At 35.7% G+C, this 21,705-nt stretch overlaps 2 protein-coding genes across 2 annotated transcripts; one reads left to right on the top strand and one right to left on the bottom strand.

Annotated features, from left to right (window-relative positions):
• The first annotated feature begins 258 nt into the window (after positions 1-258).
• Positions 259-3,793, top strand: RpS3 (ribosomal protein S3). Its single transcript, XM_028181148.2, has 4 exons — positions 259-416; positions 723-1,026; positions 1,914-2,134; positions 3,584-3,793. The coding sequence occupies exons 1-4, from the start codon at positions 384-386 to the stop codon at positions 3,755-3,757; spliced, it is 732 nt and encodes a 243-aa protein (XP_028036949.1). The 5' UTR covers positions 259-383; the 3' UTR covers positions 3,758-3,793.
• A 4,445-nt stretch (positions 3,794-8,238) lies between these two features.
• On the bottom strand, positions 8,239-20,712 carry Kr-h2 (transmembrane protein 33-containing Krueppel homolog 2). The gene is made up of 7 exons (XM_028181137.2): positions 20,448-20,712; positions 18,392-18,555; positions 17,781-17,965; positions 15,275-15,342; positions 13,751-13,884; positions 11,245-11,466; positions 8,239-9,521 (listed from the first exon to the last, which is right to left on the bottom strand). Exons 2-7 carry the CDS (start codon positions 18,550-18,552, stop codon positions 9,518-9,520), a joined length of 774 nt encoding a protein of 257 aa, XP_028036938.2. The 5' UTR covers positions 18,553-18,555; positions 20,448-20,712; the 3' UTR covers positions 8,239-9,517.
• Positions 20,713-21,705: the final 993 nt, after the last annotated feature.

The following is a 21,705-nucleotide window of genomic DNA, read 5'->3' as shown; positions in this document are numbered from 1 at the left end:
TGAGTCGGTATCGATTGCGAGTATCACGCGAGAGCAGTACTTTTGAGAGTGCTCGATTGTGCGAAGCGTTGCTGTAGTTGGAACATTCAACGTTGAGCATTATGCCGCATAATGCGCTCTTGTGCTGTAATTGGAAAACTACCATTTGCTGCGCTATTGTTTAATGAATCGCCTATTTAGTGAAACTAAAGTTAACCTAGTTTGAAAATCAACAAATACATCGACTAAACCCACATTGTTATTTCATTTTGCATGTTTTCTATCAAATTGAGTAGGTAGACATTTAAAAACGATTACAGTTGACAGTTGACATTACTTGACATTGACGTTCTTGTTGTCATCAGCCATCGCCGTCCCTCTTTTTCTCGGCTCCCGTTGCAATCATGGCCGTGAACAATATTTCAAAGAAGCGAAAAGTACGTTTTATTTAGTGTTATACGCTGCAAAATATTTAGTTAAATTTATTTTTAAATACTCAACTCATTTACCAGTTCAGAAAGTTCGTTTATTTAGCAAGTGTAATTTGTGATGTTAGTGGATATTTTCAGTTGTGATCAGCGGTGAAATAGTTTTCATCATTTTTTACACTAACATAGTTTTCTTCAGTGATTTTGGAGCCTTCTACATCACAAACAAATATCTCGATTTCATACAATGAACGAAGATAATATTCAAAAGCAGGAGCGACGTGCTAAAAACATAACCTCTTGATGTTTTTTCAGTTTGTTGGAGATGGGGTTTTCAAGGCGGAACTCAATGAGTTCCTCACTAGGGAGCTGGCCGAGGACGGCTACTCCGGCGTGGAAGTGCGGGTCACTCCCATCCGCTCGGAGATCATTATTATGGCCACCAGGACACAGAGTGTGCTCGGAGAGAAAGGACGCAGAATCCGTGAGCTGACTTCCGTAGTACAGAAGCGATTCAACATTCCAGAGCAATCTGTAGAATTGTATGCTGAAAAGGTGGCTACTCGTGGTCTTTGCGCTATCGCCCAGGCCGAATCTCTAAGATACAAGCTTATCGGAGGTTAGTATGTCTACATTGTGAAACTTGCATGAAAAGCACAGAAAAATTCTTTAACACACCAATTAGTTAAAAATAACATGTGTGGCTTATTTACAGATACTAAACCAAACATTAAATATCTATGTGTATGTATGCCCCACACCTGACACTTCAATTCAGAATAAGTTGATGTGTTTTTCGTTGAGGCTATATTAACATCCTCATATCATAACTGCATCAGCCTATTGCTATATGCTTGCATGTTATGCTGGTAACATTGAAATCTGAAAATAATTGTATAAAATGCATACTAATTTTAGAATCATTTGAAACAATTCATTCATCTAATTGTGCATGAATTATCCTATAACTATGATCATGACATACATGATACACAAAAAAAAAAATTCCTATTCATTAATTTTAAATGTAAATTGTTTTGATGTGTAATCAAAAAGTCTATACCCAGCCTCTGCACAAGACACACTACGAATGGCTATTGTGTATATTAATTTTATTAAAAAATCTCGTAATTATAGAATTGTAATAAATTAGCCACAAAGTTTGTGGAAGTCGATTAGCAATGTGTTACAGACATATGACATTTAAAAGTTGCAATGTGTTACAGACATATGACATTTAAAAGTTGCTATCTGTTTGAAGAAAATTCAACTAAAACACCTTGAAGTCACATTGCACGCAAAAACTTCTTAGAAGCACTGGATCCTAATGTACAATAATGTAAATTAATCTGAAATTCTTTAGTTTTTAGGAAGATTATATCTTTACTCCTTATGTATGTTTTCAAGAATAGTTTCAATAATTTGTATTTATCATTAATGTATTTATCGTTTATTTCGATGCTGTATTTATCTTTATAAAAATTGTAATATCCACTGTAATCTCAGGTCTCGCTGTACGTCGTGCTTGCTATGGTGTTCTCCGTTTCATCATGGAATCGGGTGCCCGTGGTTGTGAAGTTGTTGTATCTGGCAAGCTGCGTGGTCAACGTGCCAAATCAATGAAGTTTGTAGATGGACTCATGATCCATTCTGGAGACCCTTGCAATGATTACGTCAACACTGCTACCAGACATGTGCTTCTCAGGCAAGGAGTACTAGGAATCAAGGTGAGAAACAGCTTACTGTTAATAAATTAAAATTTTAATAAATTTTCAATTATACCCTGTAAGATTAACCTAATCTACCATTTGTATAAACTGCTACAAATAAATAGAATGAAGCCTGGTATAAAACCAAAAGGGTTGAAAATAAAAGTATAAGGTGTGTGTCTGAGATAGTATTATAAACTTCACCAAAATCACTAATGTATGTTATTATGGTATTTGTTACCATAGGTATCGCTATGGTATTTGTTGAATTTAACTACCTTCGTAATTAACGTAGGCTAGACTCAACTAGGCTAAATTAAAATAGTATAATTACTGTTTTATTCCTGTTTAAATATTTATTTACAAAATTACTTCATCATAACGAAATATTTCTTCACACTAACTTCACCACTAGATTTCACTATATAGAGACATTTTAAAAAACTCCTTTCAAAGCATCCTAAGAAGTCCAATGCACTTGAATAATACTCAAGGATTTTATCTTTGAACTCGGCCATAGAGTTTTATGAATATATCTAATGGTGTATTTTTATATAAAAAAAACATCTTCGAATCTTAAATGTCTATCCTAGTCTTAAATTAAAAATCCACGCAATCAGGGATTGCAAGCACTCTCAGTGGCTTTTGATCTAATTTGCAGTGGAAGAGTATTCTGGCTTGTTTATTGAAGGGTCTTTTATATATTGGCTCTGTTACGGTGCAAACCAAACAATTTTCTACACTAGTTTTGACACTAGTCTGGCTTAGGTTTAATCCTACCACCATCATAAATAGCTATTTTGCTCTAAATTAGCACCTCTTATTCCTTGATTTTAATTAAATATTTTTATTAAATTTTGTTATTTGCATATTTGTTACACATGTACATTAGTCAAATCAGTGCATGGTTTTCAGTGAAGTGTTGTATTATTGATTCTGTAAATAATGACACACACTTCTCTACGCGACTATTAACATTACATAATAATAAATATCTGACGTGTCGGACATGATCTGAATGGATATTAATCTTTACTTTTGCAGTTCTTTTTATATGTTGAGATTTTAGCAAACCTATAATTCTTTAGAGAGAGAGAGAGTATTTATTGTACACCAAAAAACAAATAGTGTGATACATTAAATACAAAAAAGTACAATTGGCGGTTTTATCGCTAAGAGCTATCTCTTCCAGACAACCATCAGGTGGACAAGAATCATTTGGAAACGAATACATTAAATACAAAAAAGTACAATTGGCGGTTTTATCGCTAAGAGCTATCTCTTCCAGACAACCATCAGGTGGACAAGAATCATTTGGAAACGAATACATTAAATACAAAAAAGTACAATTGGCGGTTTTATCGCTAAGAGCTATCTCTTCCAGACAACCATCAGGTGGACAAGAATCATTTGGAAACGAATTTAGTCTGATACTTTAAATTAACATATGTCACTTTATGATTTTAGGTCAAAATCATGTTGCCGTGGGACCAGCAAGGCAAGAACGGCCCGAAGAAACCACAACCAGACCACATCCTGGTGACAGAGCCCAAGGACGAGCCCGTGCCCCTCGAGCCGACCAGCGAAGTGCGCTCCCTCGCGCCCGCGCCTCTGCCGCAGCCGGTCGCCGCTGTCGCTTAGGATATAAGACTATATTAATAAAAAAAAATTGAAAAACTTGGGACTTTTACTTAATCTATACTAATATATAACTCTACAGTGGTTTTTACGGATGTTTCGTTATAACTACTGAACCGTGCATCCGGTTGACTTGAAACTTGGTATCCAGGTAGAAAATACATGTACTTAATGGATAGACTAATATTTATATGAGTGTTTGACTCCCTACACCAGTTGCAGGGGCGTTAATGATGAGAATCTGTGGGGGTGAGAAATAATAATGTTAATTTTAAATGCCCAGTGAAGCGGACGGGCACAGCTAGTGTACTAATATAATTATAGACATTCTACATTATGGGTACAAATTATATAATATTTTCAATAGCTTAATAGGCAAGAAGTTCCTCTACTTAATTACAGTTATGAATGTATGAATGAATGAATGATTTATTTTATTTCGGACAAGTCCACACCTACATAGTATCATTGAAACATTACTTAAAATTACCAAAACAAAATTAATAATACACTAATAAAAAGACAACCCGTCGGTCGGGCGTCCTCGGGGTGGTGCACAGTGGGTCGATACTATGATTTTAGTGACTTAGGCACCAACTTTGTTTTTTTACATTTTTCTTTATGTAGATAGATAGAGCTCGTTAATCTAAATAATAATTGTTTTAGGCAAAAATTACAAAAACTTTATAGTTTGGTCAGAAAAATGTGTTTTGTGATTTTTTTGTATGGAGCGGGTCACATTAAATTAAATTCCTGCTAAGTACCGCGAGGTCCCGCTTTGGAACTTTATTTTCCTTACACCTTGTCTAGTCTACTATCATTTGATGCTATGAACATGTGCATAAAGTTGCAACTCTGCCAAATAAATGGATCGAAAAAAATGAATAAATACATAGAATAAAAACCTTTTTTTTTTTTTTCGTAAGTGCTTTTAAGTTAAATTTGATATGGATTGGTAAGTAAAAACACGTAATGATACCCATAATCGCATAATACCTAACAACAATACATTTGTAGGTCTCTAATTACGCAATCTCTCTAAGTTTTATATATTTTGTTTCACCATTCGATCTTTGGGCCAGAAGACAAAAGAAGATTGTGTAAAATATCCTCATTAGTCGACGTTCTACTTATTTTTCTAGAAGAACAACTCTCTGTATATTTCGAAAATCTTTATTGAGAGCTTCCGCTGCCTCTTCCGAGAGCTTATCTATTCGAATGGCACCAAAGTTCTTCATTATTGTATATCACCGCCATGAACCAACAATTTATGGATACTGAAAGGCATATAATACCAGGGATACAATTCTGCAGTATATCTACAAAATTCGGAAAAACTGGAAAGGTCCACGCGCTCTCCAGATGCAACAGTCTGAAGAATCACGTGAAACCTCTCTATTCAATCTTTACGTATTCCTGTTATGCGGGCTGTTCCTTCTGCATCCCTAAAAAATCTTCTGGCAGTATTGCCATCATTGGTTGTTCCTACTTCTTGCTTGACAACATCTATAAGTAAACCGCATTCCTTTTTAAACGCTTGCTGTATAGCGCTTATTCTGATTGATATTTTTTCTTTGTCATCCCCCCTTGCAACCCCATTTCTTGAAGTCCAAACGATAAGGCAAACAAAAAAGTGTCATATAAAAAATAATCTCACAGGAAACTACATACGATGAAAAAATTGTGAAGTAATAAAATTATATTTACCGATATGAAGTAAGCACTCCATGCATCTTATCCAGGCATGTAAAGATGGCATTCCATACTGGAATATTTCTTCATTATTTTCTCTTTGACAAGCAAGTGTCTCCAAAAAGCCCTGACAGTTTTGCTTTGCAAATATCACAGACAGCAGAAAATGTTTCTGACAAATATGAGGCTATTTTGCCGTCTATCATCGTTAAGTGTAATTGATGATTAACTTCAACTTGTTTGATTTTTGATGGCTGAAGTCTTTCTATTTCTTCTGTTATGCTAGCTTTTATAATTGCCACTGTTGACTGCGTTTCTTTTGTAAATTTAAACATTATTGGATGGCGATAAAAAGTTGATTAGGGTAGATCGTTTTCCCAAACAACTGTTCCATCAAATTTCTGAAGCCTTATAGGAACTAGACTGACCATGAAAATAGATGAATCATCAAACTCTGTTTCAGCTTTCTGTTTATAATTACTTTGACCTGGGGCTCTATCAAAGCCTATTTGCTTATAAGCAGTAGCTCTCTTGCTGAGTCCAAATCCGAAGTAATCACATCTAAAAGCCTATATAGCGCCAAGCTTAGTAATGCTTGCATTTTAATAGCAGCTCCTTCTTCAGTAATAATTACCTCGTCTTTCCCTGGATAACATTTGGTCTTTTCTTGCTTAATTTTATATTAAGAAGGGTATAAATCAGACCCATTTTCACTTGCTGCTTCTCTTAGGTTTATATACTGCCACTTACTTAATTTAAGTGAAACTAATAGTGCCTTATCGGGAGAATATGTACTACTTTTCACTTTACTTGTACTTAAACACTCCTTAACTTTTTGCTAAATCTTCGGGGTGATTTGACAAGTGGCTCATTATTTCTCCGATATCTTCATTTCCAGTGTTTCTTAAACTAGCAATTGTAGTAGCTTTCATTTCATCCGGGGATAACGAAAGCGATTGGTAAATTTGTTCAATGCGTCTTCGTTTTTGCCTGGATCCCAATTCTTCAAAAGGTTTTCGTGGTGTAAAAGTAGATGTCGAGGCTTCTGTAGTACATTTGAGGGTGGTACATTTCCAACATCTTCAGTATTAGAAATCTCGAGCCTTTCCTGTGCAGTGTTGATAGCTTCAGGTATCATTCCTTCGGGCCAGTTTATTGCACCTTCTAACCAATCACATTTTTTTCTTATAAACTGTGCTAACATGCGACTACTTCGTTTTCATATTGCACTTATATTTGAACAAAAGTGCGTCCAGAATTTTTGGAGCTCAATACTTTTCTCTTCGGTCACGTTTATTTGATTTTGTAGGAATTGAAAGAGATTTTTATTATCAGAAAGCGACTGTAGTTGCTCTCTTAAAATCATAAATAATTCTAAATTGTTAACAAAATTATTCATTATAACGGAAAAAGGAAGATCACAACGACAATCACGAGATGTTAGTAGTAGTAGTAGTAGTACGAATAAACGAACACTAGTTAGTATATAATAAACATGGTCGCATTATACTTCCAGAGACAAACAAATATTTACTATATTTTTTACTACCCAGTAATGGCTGCTTAACTAGTTATCCTCATTAAATAATGTTAACTATCGTAATAATTAGAGAGATTGCTTAATTAGAGACCTACTAAATGTATTGTTGTTAGGTATTATGTGATTATGGGTATCATTACGTGCTTTTACTTACTAATCCATATCAAATTTAACTTAAAAGCACTTACGAAAAAAAATATAAAGGTTTTTATTCTACGTATTTATTCATTTTTTTCGATCCTTTTATTTGGCAGAGTTGCAACTTTATGCACATGTTCATAGCATCAAATGATAGTAGACTAGACAAGGTGTAAGGAAAATAAAGTTTCAAAGCGGGACCTCGCGGTACTTAGCAGGAATTTAATTTAATGTGACCCGCTCCATACAAAAAAATCACAAAACACATTTTTCTGACCAAACTATAAAGTTTTTGTAATTTTTGCCTAAAACAATTATTATTTAGATTAACGAGCTCTATCTATCTACATAAAGAAAAATGTAAAAAAACAAAGTTGGTGCCTAAGTCACTAAAATCATAGTATCGACCCACTGTGTGGTGCCGCGTGTCTGGTTGTAGTGTTGACCGCGGGAACCCCCCTACTCTGACCGGGTTTTGACCCCGGACGGAGACCGGAAGTCGGGTGTAAAAGTGCAGGGAGGTCGTTTAGTGGGTGGGCCCGCGATCTGCTCCCGCGGTCGGACCCGACCCGAAAAAAAAAAAAAGGATGCGAGTTCGACGAGTACGGTTACCGGGGTCCGTAAGCCTGCTCCTAGTGTTAGAGCTAAAGGCGTATAATGCAAGGGTTATTGAATCTGATGGATCCGTAAGGACGCGTCTAGGGCGTCGACGGTGTCTGGCTTCTGCGTGATGTATTCGGGGAGTAGTCAGCGGCGGCAACGATAAGGCGATTATCATGACGCATAGCCTTATCAAAGTATCGTTCTGACACTGACGTCATGTGTTTCCGAATTGATTGATTGATTTGAGGCCCAGATCGTCGTGTAGGTCAACGTTCTTCACTAACCACGGAGCTCCGACGGCTAGCCTGCAAAAGCGGGATTGTAGGGATTGAAGGGTGTCTATGCGTGTGCGGGCCGCGTGAGCGAACACCACACTCGCATAAGTCATGACGGGCCTTATGCAAGTTTTGTATCAATTTAAACTAACGATATCCACATGAATATCATGTTTATTACTGTGTAAATTTCTCTGCTCATCAAATCCTAAATGTGAAATTAAAATTAAAAATACTTTTTACCAATATATTTTATTTAAAAAAAGAACTACTACATACAACCAAAACCAACTGCATTACGCAGATACTATTTGTATAGCAGAAACAACACCACAGTTGAAAAAATATGCAAATGTAGTTCATAATAATTGTACTTAAATTCGTTTTAAACATTAGAATACTTGCATTTATTGCACACATAATGAATAATTACATTTACTAATTATTCAAAACGGGACATAGTCGATCAAGCCCGCTTGTGACTTGAGATAATAACTTCAAATTAAATATGGATAATTAAACTTGACTGTTTTAAATGCATTTAAATCCCTTTTTGATTGTTAAGTATGTGATTGAAGCGCTAGTATGGGTCACAAATACATTTAAAATTACGTGAGCATAAAACATTCTGAATAAATAAATAACACATGTAGGAGAGTGATAACAAATGCATTTCGGCGTTTATGTACTTATAGATCTAGAAATAAGGACATTTCAATTAAATTCAGTTTTGCAATAACTTCTTACATTTGTTGTTATTTATATTTGACAAATGTGGCCATTTCACTTTTATTAATGAATTGGTGCTGTTATGAAATGAAATTCTCTAAGTATCGATGCCAAAAAATCATTTTAAGTGAGTTAACAAATATCCTTATTTTCTGATCACTGCATTATAATTAGTCAACCTTGTATTAACTTAAAATTATTTAATACAGACAACCTCTTACAGCTTAGAGAATAATTTCCTTAAATGAACGAAAAATATTAAATAAACTTCTTTATATGATATAGTATTATGATGTTTTATTAGTTTAATTAAATCAATTCTAATGAGTGCAAAAAAATACTGCCATTCATTAAAAATATACAATACCAAGTTAATACTTCACTACGTACCAAAATCCATTAAACAAAATTAATTTACCCTATTTGAATTAGGTAATAAGAACAAGAAATTAAAACTAGTATAATTTTGATTCAGTTTAAAAAAACAAATTACATTTCAGATTTTCTGTCAAAATCTTAAATTTATCTATTATTTACATTCTCCGGATTTTTTTTATAATTAGTGTACAAAAACAAACTATGAACAGGGCAGCAAAAATGTACAGAAAAAATATATTTTTTTAAAATTATTATAGTGTAAATTGTTCCCGAGATACGTAAATGCATAAAGTTAGTAAACAGTGGAATCGTAATGTGAGGATCCATCCGAACTATGCACTGATGCAGTACGGTGCACTACTCGTTGTATCGTTAGTTATTATGACTTGATATTTTTCCGTACGCAGATTACCTGTAGAAAATAAAACAACCAATGAACAAGTTTTAAGTTAAAAAAGCTCGTGACAATGCGTTGCTAAAGTTGTGAAAGTACGAAGCCAGTGTATGACAATGCGTTGCTAGTATTGTGACAATGCATTGCTAGTATTGTGACAATGCATTGCTAGTATTGTGACAATGCATTGCTAGTATTGTGACAATGCATTGCTAGTATTGTGACAATGCATTGCTAGTATTATGGCAATGTGTTGCTAGTGTTGTGAAACTACGAAGCCAGTGTATGACAATGTGTTGCTAGTGTTGTGAAAGTACGAAGCTAGTGTGTGACAATGCGTTGCTAGGGTTGTGAAAGTACGAAGCCAGTGTATGACAATGTGTTGCTAGTGTTGTGAAAGTACGAAGCTAGTGTGTGACAATGCGTTGCTAGGGTTGTGAAAGTACGAAGCCAGTGTATGACAATGTGTTGCTAGTGTTGTGAAAGTACGAAGCTAGTGTGTGACAATGCGTTGCTAGGGTTGTGAAAGTACGAAGCTAGTGTGTGACAATGCGTTGCTAGTATTGTGAAAGTACGAAGCTAGTGTGTGACAATGCGTTGCTAATGAGTGAAATTACGAAGTCAGTGTGTGACAATGCATTGCTAGTATTGTGACAATGCATTGCTAGTATTGTGGCAATATGTTGCTAGTGTTGTGAAAGTACGAAGCCAGTGTGTGACAATGCGTTGCTAGGGTTGTGAAAGTACGAAGCTAGTGTGTGACAATGCGTTGCTAGTGTTGTGAAAGTACGAAGCCAGTGTGTGACAATGCGTTGCTAGGGTTGTGAAAGTACGAAGCCAGTGTGTGACAAGATGTTGCTAGTGTTGTGAAAGTACAAAGCCAGTGTGTGACAATGCGTTGCTAGGGTTGTGAAAGTACGAAGCCAGTGTGTGACAAGACGTTGCTAGTGTTGTGAAAGTACAAAGCCAGTGTGTGACAATGCGTTGCTAGGGTTGTGAAAGTACGAAGCCAGTGTGAGACAATGCGTTCCTAGGGTTGTGAAAGTACGAAGCCACTGTGTGACAATGCGTTGCTAGGGTTGTGAAAGTACGAAGCCAGTGTGTGACAATGCGTGGCTAGTGTTGTGAAAGTACGAAGCCAGTGTGTGACAAGACGTTATTAGTGTTGTGAAAGTACGAAGCCAGTGTGTGACAAGACGTTATTAGTGTTGTGAAAGTACGAAGCCAGTGTGTGACAATGCGTGGTTAGTGTTGTGAAAGTACGAAGCCAGTGTGTGACAAGACGTTATTAGTGTTGTGAAAGTACGAAGCCAGTGTGTGACAATGCGTGGTTAGTGTTGTGAAAGTACGAAGCCAGTGTGTGACAAGACGTTATTAGTGTTGTGAAAGTACGAAGCCAGTGTGTGACAAGACGTTATTAGTGTTGTGAAAGTACGAAGCCAGTGTGTGACAAGACGTTATTAGTGTTGTGAAAGTACGAAGCCAGTGTGTGACAAGACGTTATTAGTGTTGTGAAAGTACGAAGCCAGTGTGTGACAAGACGTTATTAGTGTTGTGAAAGTACGAAGCCAGTGTGTGACAATGCGTGGCTAGTGTTGTGACAATGCGTTGCTAGTGTTTTAAAAGTACGAAGTCAGGTGTGACTATACGTTGCTAGGGTTGTAACAATAGGTTGCTAGTGTTGTGACAATGCATGGCTAATACTGGAACAATGCGTAGCAACGCGCATTTAGGTACTAACTGTTGTTGTTGCTCGACGGGCGGCGCCATGCGGCACACGATGTCGATGGCGGAGCGCAGCGCGGAGGCGAGGGCGGCGGGCACCCAGGGGCGCTGCGTGAGTCCGTCGGCGGCCACGCGGAGCTCGCGGAACGTGTTGCGGGTGTACGGGTTCCGGCGCGACGCGTACCTCCACGTCACGAAGTAGTAGTACACGAACGGACTCATCAAGCCGCAGTGACCGCTGTCGGGCAAACGTTTATTATCGTGATCCTTTTTATACAGTATCTTTATCAATAATAGCGGCCCAATAGTCACTACAGTGGCTCCTCAGCTATATAAACCACTAGCGACCTGCTCTGGCTCCGCTCGGGACTTTAACAAAAATTTCAACGATATTTGACGTATATATTTTTTTAAATAAAAGAACACTTATTGCGGCAAAACAATAATAGTTAAACATATGCTGTCACGACCCATTCTGTAAATAATAATGTATTCCACAAAGCCGTAGTACATTATTTTATTCTATCATCAATAGTTTTCGCAGGACACACGGTGTAAAGAATATTTTAGGTATTTTTTTTACATCTTGGGTTACATTATTGGAGTTTTAGTAAGGATCCCAAATTTTTTTCAAAAAAGATTATAGCCGATGTCACTCTGGAATAGTGTAGCTTCCAAACAGTGAAAGAATTTTTAAAATCGGTTCAGTAGTTTCGGAGTTATTCTATACAAACAAACAAACAAATCTTTCTTCTTTATAATATTAAGTATAGAATTATAGATAAAAACTAAAATTTCATTAGCATTTTAATCAAATCAAATCAAATCAAATCAAATCAAAAAATTTTTATTCAACATAAATGAAAGTACATACTTGTTGAACGTCAAAAGAACTACCGCCAATTCACAAGAACTAGCCTCCGTCCTGAGAAGAATTGGCAAGAAACTCAGCGGGCATGTCTTTTTTTTTTACATATAAAATTATTATTTATTTATTTTTTAATATTATTATTTTTTTAAATATGAATTTTTTACACTGAGTATTATAACGTAACAATTACTACAATATTGAAATGCCTGGAGCGAGCAACTCATTCCCACTTTGTGCAATCTTCTAGATAATCATTGACTTTATAGTAAGCTTTATTGCACAGATGTTCTTTAATAGTTTTCTTAAACCTATGTATATGTAGGTTCTGAACATCATGTGGGATTTTGTTGTACAGGCGCACAGACAAACACCCGAATGAATTTCGTATCTTATGTAACCTACTCATCGGCACAACAAGCTTGTGTTTGTTCCTAGTATTTCTATTATGTATGTCCGACTGTTTAGGAAACTCCTCAATATGTTTACGAACATACATCAAATTTTCAAAAATGTACTGGGATGGCATAGTGAGAACTTTAATTTCTTTAAATTTCTCCCTCAGGGATTCCCTTGAGTGCATGTTATAAATAGCACGTATAGCTCTTTTCTGCAGAATAAATATCATTTCTACATCGGCCGCATTGCCCCATAGCAAAATGCCATAGGACATGACACTGTGGAAGTAACTAAAGTAAACTAAACGAGCCGTGTCCGCGTTTGTTAACATTCTAATTTTTTTTACTGCGTATGCTGCAGAGCTGAGCTTACTCGCCAATTTATGAATATGAGGTCCCCACTGCAGTTTGGAGTCCACTGTTATACCAAGAAATACGGTTGACTCAACAAGCTCCAATGATTCCTCAGAAACAATTACATCACTATCCACTTGTCTCACATTTAAAGATGGTTTAATACATTTTAAAGTAAATTTAATACATTTAGTTTTCTTACTATTCAATAATAGGTTATTGATACGGAACCAATGAACCACACACGAAATCGCATCATTCACTTCGTCATAGACTTGTAGTTGTCGTTTAATTTTAAATAATAAAGATGTATCATCTGCGAATAATACGACCTCGTGTCGGGACTCAATAAAACTAGGTAAATCGTTTATATATATTAGAAATAAAAAAGGACCCAAAATGGAACCCTGAGGTACACCCATTTTCAACAAGGTGCCTGAAGATCTATTACCTTTCACATCTACTGTTTGTATCCGTCCTGATAAATAGGAAGTAATAAGTTCCAATGCACCATCCCTAATACCATAGTGATGTAGTTTCCTCACCAATGTTTCATGTTCAACACAGTCAAATGCTTTGGATAAGTCACAGAAAATTCCAAGACAATCATGCGATTCCTCCCAAGATTTAAAAATATTTTTGACTAGATAAGCACCTGCATCAGTTGTAGAGCGGCCCCTGGTAAACCCGAATTGTTTATTATGAAGCAGGTTATTTGAATTAAAATGTTCTAAAAGTTGGGTCAAAATAATTTTTTCAAAAATTTTACTCAACGTAGGGAGTACTGAAATAGGTCTATAGTTAGAGGGGTCATCAGTACTACCAGTACTAATCTCGGTGTTACCAAATATTTCGGACAAGGTAAATACTTTTGAAACCTGAAAATTTTGATCAATACTCACAACAATGCCATAATAAGTACGACCGGGAACAGCACGATCTCGGCGAGCGCCGCGGCCCGGAGAATGTTCCGCGACTGGAACTCGACCAGGGAGATGAGCAGACGAGCCACCCACAACGAATTTTGACCAAGAGTCTAGTAACACAGTGTTATCACATCAGAATGCAAATAAGACAACATTTACGTTAAATACCCTGATATTATATCCGCTTGTATCTATTTTATTTATTTAAGTAGAGAGACGAGGTCCCACCTACCTATATAAACAACGCCTTGGACGTGATGTCAAAACATATCTAACAACGGTAATAAGCAGTGCCTTTGTACATAATTTTCCTATTACTCTGTACTATGTCTTCTTTTTTGTGTGTACATAAATAAATAAATAAAAATAAATAAACGGTTAGGACAATAGTAGTCGTGTCGGCCCATAGTAAGTACTCTTTGTGAAGAAACAGGACACTATTCTACGGACTCGATTTTATTAAGCTGCTCTTTTCTTTAATATGCACGAGTCAGATTAACATTATTTGCAATGGCCGGTGCCGGCCCACGGATCAAATAGCGTTAGTTTTTTGAGACTACGAGATTTTCATCGTTTTTATTATTACGGAAAATAAACCTACGATGTACATGTATTATTACTCTTTTTACATGAGATCATCGAAATTAAAATTTTAATAAAATCATAATTCCGAGGAACCCTGTCAAACCATTACCTGCCGCTTATTGTTGTTAAAACTCTAGAAACCAGAATAAAATTACGTAAATCTCGCGGTAAATTTACACGAGCGAGACAAATCACTGAATAACTCATTAACCGCCATAACCTAAATGGTGTGAACGCGGGAAACTTCGCTCGAATCCATTACAATATAATTATGTTATTATCCTTCAAAAATAACTATTTAAGATACATTTCTGTTGTTTTTCTCGGTATTTTCGTGGAAGATTTTTTCTATATAATAATGAAAACGTAGAAAGGGCTGGTCGAAAGCAGTATTGCGATATTGTTTAGCTTGGTCAATACTATGACGTTTTCAAGGCCAGTTAATGCATTATATTACAACACATTTAATTTTAAACCAAGCACATATCTTTTTTGTTTTTTCGAGTTATTCAATAATATGTTAAGTGTTAAATAAAACTTAATTACTAAAATTTAAACAATTACCTGTACATAATATTCTTCTGATATTTCGCAAAAGTCTGTGGTCAAACGACCACAATAATTATTTAAAATAGAACACAATACGTTACCAATCTCTGTACTTTATACACAACTTTGACGGCAAAACTATTTCGAAATTTCAAGAAAAGTTGTTTTTGTATATTTTATTTCAAGAGTGGAAAATTCACTTGAAAAGTTTTTATTCTATTGCCACTCGAAAATGGTTGCAGAACAAAAAACCCGCGTTTTTTCTTGTCATCTTTTCGGAATAACCTTACAAATTGCTTTTTTTTGCTAAATAAAGTTTGCACTTAGACACATTTTATTAAATCTTCAATTTAAAATTATACTTACATCAAGGATAGTCAGGGAATACGAAGCAGCGTGTAGCAGCGCAAATAAAAATATTGGCACCAATATTACTGTAGGTACGAACATTAAGGAGAATCATCATACACTACACAATCAACACACAAAAGTTTTAAGCAACTTATTTTCGAATAAATTACATAAAGAGCCGATATTCTAGAAGCAATAAAACCTGGAAATAACAAAAACGGAAGATAATTCTCTAGGTTAGACGTAACAAATTATACTGGTGATAGGAAGTCTTGTGAGTCCGCACGGGTAGTTACCACCACCCCGCCTATTTCTGCCGTGAAACAGTAATACATTTCGTATTGAATACTGAGACTGAAAAAAGGTGGCCTCAAAGTGGGCCGCGGTATTTACGTTGTTGATGTCTATGGGCCAATTACCACTTAACACCAGGTGGTCTGTCAGCTCGTCCACCCCCCTAAGCAATACCTAAAAAAGAAGATCTTCTTTTTTTGTTTCCCCCAGTGTCTTCTTCCTAGTGCCAGCCTGCTCACATCGCAAACCCTAGAATCAAGCTTCCGATGGCTTCAAGATATTTGAAAATCCTTAAACACTTTTCTGAATACAAGAAAAATGACACATAAAATCATTAAAAATGTTGATTTAATGACTAGTTTACCTTGAGTTACGTTGAAATTACAAAATCATTCATTTTTGTATAACTTCAACTGCGTAAATATAAATTACATCTATTCAACGTATTATTTATACAGTACTAGCGGCCCGCCCTCGCTTCGCTTCGGAAACTGTAACTTATTATTGATTTCTCCACTATTTAATGGATGTTATTATACAAATAAATTCGTCTTCAAGCACTCTATCTATTAAAAAAAAACCGCATCAAAATCCGTTGCGTAGTTTTAAAGATTTAAGCATACATAGGGATATAGGGACAGAGAAAGCGACTTTGTTTTATACTATGTAGTGATGAATAAGAAATACCGATCGCTTTTAAAGTTTTGCCACTAAACGAATCCTTTGCACTCCCGAAAGCCCGGCAGGGATATCAGGATCGGTATGAGTGAGGACCAAGGTCAACATTGTAACAAGAGGGTCGAATTTTTCTCATTCAATTTTTTTACCTTAGATACAAATTACAGAAAGAATTAAAGTCTGAATCGAACCAGAAATTCCGAAGGATCTACCAACGAAATATCAACAAGGAGTAGCTTGTCGACGGATTATCCCATCAGAAATCCGATACATACAGAGCTAACGCAGATACATTGGCTCTAGGACCGTGAAGAATGTAGTACCTACATTGCAAAAATATATATATTGTAAAATCAGATACGTCATACTTCTGAAGAGCGAACACAATGCGGATTTCCAAGGTTATACAGAATTAATACACATTCAACTAAGAAACAAACTGATCCCAGAATTATCTTTTTTTAAATTGCTGCTGAAAGTAGATGAGCATACTGCACACATGATAGTGAGTAATGACCGTCGTTTATACACGTCAGTGACCCCAGGAGAACAGCCAAGTCACAGAGTACCTCCGCAAGCCTCGCTTGATGAAAGACCTGTCTTAACTATCGGGAAATACGTTGGGGAGTCAGACGATATGTGGCCAAAAATATCTCTGATCGCACTGTCAATGAGCGGTTACGAATAAATAGGTTGCCTATAGGTCCTGCTCGTGGCCGCAAACGGCTCGATGCCCGAATGTTATAATGACAAAATGTGAAACTTTGTAATTAAGCGACCGTGTCGTACTTATCACGTACGACTTTCACATTGAAATAGTCCGATTCACATTTGCGTATGTATTCTCAGCTATATTCACATTCTCATACTTTCTACAAAAACGTTTTCCATTCTCAAATATCTGCACCGAAATATAGGGTTACATTTTTTTGCTGAAGAAATAAAATACGATGAAGTGGCTAAAGGAAATCGAGGCGAAACATAAATTCCTAAAATTCTCCACAACAAAAAGGTCACGTCCAGTTTTTACGCAAAACGTTCCTAAATAAATCCGTGTACGGTTCTACGGACTAAAGGGTTTCGCAGGGGGGCGGTACCTCAAAACATGAGATCGAAGTCGAATTAGATGATTAGACCGATTAGATGAGATCGAGGATCGAGACGAATTAGTAGAACAAGGCAGGATGATGATATTAAATCGTGCGAACTCAGCTGTATGCCCTACCACCAGTAATTAGGCAAATTTCTATATTTTACTGTTTTGATCTTTATTACACAATTGTTACTCCTTCATCGTGGAAGACGTTCGTGACGTAACGTATTGGGTACGTATTTCCTAAAAAAAAAAACATAGTATCTGCCTGCGGGATTTGACCACCGACATAATTGCATCGCTCGATGTAAATACACCGGACTTCTTATCTTTTAGGCCGCGACTTCACTGACTGGCATCTCAGAAAATGAAAAAATCTTGAATAGTATCTTTATCAGTACACGACGAACCCTGAAATTTTGTAGCTAAACTGCTCTTAGTTGTCGAAAAGGATACACAAATTGGGCACGACGTTCATGAAAATGAGTGAATAGAATAGATAGTGCGCGCTGTCCTCCAGGAAGAACCTCGCCATGAACTCCCGCGAGAGGGAGATCTCTCGTGCTGGAATTCTTTGATGTAGCCGCAGCGCTGAAGTCGCAGCGTTCGCAAGTAACGCTTTGTAGAATGCCGACACTGGACTGTGAGGAAATTATTCATTATAATTTAATAAATATGTATCTACTTTATTATATCGTGTATCAGATGCACATTTTGTATTTATTGCAAAGTACAAATATTAATCGCAATTATAAGCTTAGGTGGACTGATATATATTGTGGTCAGCTATGTTATCTATTTCGTTAGCATTAAAGCTGTCCTGATAATAGAGTAAGGGCCATTGTTGATAGGACGAGAGGTCCTAAGAAGTAGTGGGAAAATGAGCCGGCTTGCTCTTGGTGAGTTTCAAGAAAAGGGACAAAAATCCTGATATGGTTCTTCATACTTCATACAATAATTTGTGGTATTTGTTACTAGATGGATAGTGAATTATATAACTTAACTGTAACTTCTAACCACACTATCAAAATTTATGAAGGCCAGTAAAATTATGTTTAGTTGCTTACTTGTTAAACAACGGGAACACATATCCAATGGTACACAGCACGGTGATTACACGGACCCCCCAAAGAGCTACGTCTATTTTATTGGCAATGATGTGAGCTTTCAAGGCTGGGATGCCTTTTGGTGGACCCGTGTCGCCTGCTTGCTGATTTTGATCGGCCATATTCTGTTTAAAGTTAAATTAAAATAATTAATTGTATATTAAAATGAATCTGAAGAGAATAAAGTGTTACTTAATCTAAATTTTTGATGGTATCCTAACTGTGTTATTGAATTTTGACGTCACTGGTGGTAGGACCTCTTGTGAGTCTGCATGGGTAGGTACCATCACCCTGCCTATTTCTCCTGTGAAGCAGTAATATGTTTCGGTTTGAAGGGTGGGGCAGCCGTTGTAGCTATACTGTACCTTAGAACTTGTATGTCAAGGTGGGTAGCGCATTAACATTGTAGATGTCTATCTACCAGTAACCACTTAACACCAGGTAGGCTGTGAGCTTGTCCACCCATCTAACCAATAAATAAAAAGACAACAAAGTTTGTAGCTTGCTGAAAATGTAGATACTCAATCTGGGACTGAATTAGAAGTAGCTTTCAACTTTAGGATCAAAACAATGTTTGATGAATTTGGGTCAAATTAACAAGGTAAAAAAGCTCATTAAGATAGAGCCGCACAAACTGGACAGTCGCGAGCACGACCCACATGTGATGCTTGGTTAAGCTTCTTGGTTAATTGCTCGTCCCCACTGTTCCTACACTATAACGCTCAACAAGAACTCATCCACCATACTCATCAGACTTTGCACCAACAATCTTCTACTTTTTCCAAAGTTTGGACAGGTTCTTACCAGAAAAAAAATTTCAAGTCATAAGGCAGTACAAAAGTTTTTTGGCTCCCATAAACCTGTTAGTATTTAAAAGTACTCAATATGTAATAGACAGTGTTTCTTTCCAGTGCAGATAACACAATCATAGCTCATTTGCTGAAGAATGTTTGACTTTCAAGTACATTGTTGTTATCATTTCAAAGTACAACTAGAATGTTTCTAGAAATAGTTCTGTTGCAGCTTACAAGCTGAATTTTTAATTTTGCATTCATGTGCATTTTTTCCTTTCTTCATTATATAGATGTGTATAATTTTAAGTTAACTGACAACATGCTCAGCTTAATACTGAAATGTGCTAGAGACACACTTCATACACATATATACACATTATATTAAGTAGGTACCACATTGCAATTCAAGTGCTTGTCAAAACACACTTCATAACTTTTGTTACCTCTCTCTATATAATGGACATTCAAATAATATCATAAAGTCGCTAGTTTTTAACATTTACTTGACCTTAATAGCTAATGATGAAGATAATGTAATTACTTTTATGACATTATTCATCTTTGTTTAGTTTATTATTAGGTTTGAAAGTCACTTGTCTTTCTTGTTCATTAGATAATTTCATTGCTTCTATAAATATAAATAGGTATGCTTTATAATAGAAAGGCTGTAATGGACTTTTCTATTTACAATATTTTTAACAAAAATGACAAAATGTAAATGTAAGAAATAATATATTTTGTCATGAATACTATGTTCTAATAGCATAGCAATAGTAAAACACTGTACGTTGTAAAGCGATTAAATCTTTATAATATCTGATAAGAGACTGATAAAATATCGAAATATAATTTTCTAACACAAGAGCAATTTGTTTCACTAAATTAAAAAAAATGAAAGAAAGAATGATTACTCAACGTTTAAAGTACATTAGAAAGTGCAGTTTGAGTTTTTAAGAAGCATAAGTGGATTAGTGGCACAGTCACCAAATTTTTAAAGATAACATAGCAATTATTTTAATTAGTTTAAAATAACCTTTAAGCTCTAATGTTATGTTAATAAACTTATAATAGACGATCAAGGACGTCACGGTGACTAAAACCTGTTTATAAACTTAAAAAGACGAAATTGCTGCATCACAAAGACAAGACTCTTCAAGTTATCTGTGTTAAAATGTAAAGAATGATTTTAATGTACAAATATTTGATTTAATACATTTACTTACGATTCAAGGTATTGAAGTTCGTGCTTGAAAAACTAAAATTATATAAAATACTATGAAATAATAGGTAAAATCGCGACACAGAACGTGGTACGACAATTAGGTACCGATGAACGCTAAATTAATGATGATGACAGATGACGTTCTTTTTGTCATGTCATAATGCACTAATTACTTTTCTAATCTATGAAAGGCGAAGATGTCTGACCTCACAGTGTCTATTCAAAGGAGAGACGGGTAGTTTTCCAATTACAGAACTCGACTCAGTGGCACACAATGCCGAATAATGCTGAAGCTTAATTGGAACGTGAATTAGTTTTCAAATGCATCAGCAGAGTGCGCTAAGTTCAGTGTTGAAAAAAAAAATTCATGGAGCTAGCAACCTCATTAATGTTTAAATAATGTATAGTAAACATTAATAATTAGTTGAAAACTATTTACGGATATTTTAAGTAATTTGGATTTTCATTATTTCATTAGAATTTTTTTACGTTTTGAGTAATTTTTTTAAATGAGTTCTAAGAAAATTATATACTTTTTAATTGAATCATCCCAGATTATAGTGATGACGATGATTTATCGAGTGCTCCGAGTTTAAATCAATCAATTATTTCACAAGTGATATATTTATTGAAAATATATATGTTAATGAAACAGTAAGGTAACATGAGTTATTTGAGCCATTAATAAAATATTTGATGACAGGCAGTACTTTTGAAAGGGCTCGATTGTGCGAAGCGTTGCTGTAGTTGGAACATTCAACGTTGAGCATTATGCCGCATAATGCGCTCTAGTGCTGAATTGGAAAACTACCACGGTTAGCACTCCCATTGACAAGGATGGAACACACAATTTGTTTAATTAAGGCATTCAGACCTTACAACCTAATCTATTTCTTTAATAGGGCTTAACTAATTGTATCTATACATTAAATATAAACATTCTGACGGCGGGCCTGATGTCACCTCCACTGATTTGAGAGCTAGAGTAAAGATTTGACAAAACAATGGTCCTCGCTGTCGCTGTCCAATATGTTAAAGAATCTGATTTTCTATCTAGCAACGAATCTTGTAGATATTTTTGTTTCGATAAATTTTGATACGACACAGTCACTAATTGGTTGTGAACTGACATAATACCATTTGGTAAAAAGTATAATTTTAAATTTGGTAAAGTATTTGTTGTACTTAACCCCATCGTACCTATTACAAAAGTTTTTTTTTTATTTTATTGCTTACACGGGTGGACGAGCTAACAGCCC

Source organism: Bombyx mandarina, chromosome A1, assembly GCF_030267445.1.
Source record: "Bombyx mandarina strain Sakado chromosome A1, ASM3026744v2".
NCBI lineage: Eukaryota > Metazoa > Arthropoda > Insecta > Lepidoptera > Bombycidae > Bombyx > Bombyx mandarina.
Note: the sequence above shows the minus strand (reverse complement) of the source record. Positions and strands in the feature narration are given on the sequence as shown.

Coding starts and splice junctions, on each gene's coding strand:
- RpS3 (XM_028181148.2), top strand. CDS start 384: ATGGCCGTGAACAATATTTCAAAGAAGCGAAAA. Junction 417..722: donor ATATTTCAAAGAAGCGAAAA/GTACGTTTTATT, acceptor ATGTTTTTTCAG/TTTGTTGGAGATGGGGTTTT. Junction 2,135..3,583: donor AAGGAGTACTAGGAATCAAG/GTGAGAAACAGC, acceptor TTATGATTTTAG/GTCAAAATCATGTTGCCGTG.
- Kr-h2 (XM_028181137.2), bottom strand. CDS start 18,552: ATGGCCGATCAAAATCAGCAAGCAGGCGACACGGGTCCACCAAAAGGC. Junction 17,966..18,391: donor GTGTTCCCGTTGTTTAACAA/GTAAGCAACTAA, acceptor ATTTCCTCACAG/TCCAGTGTCGGCATTCTACA. Junction 11,467..13,750: donor GTACTTATTATGGCATTGTT/GTGAGTATTGAT, acceptor TTTGCCCGACAG/CGGTCACTGCGGCTTGATGA.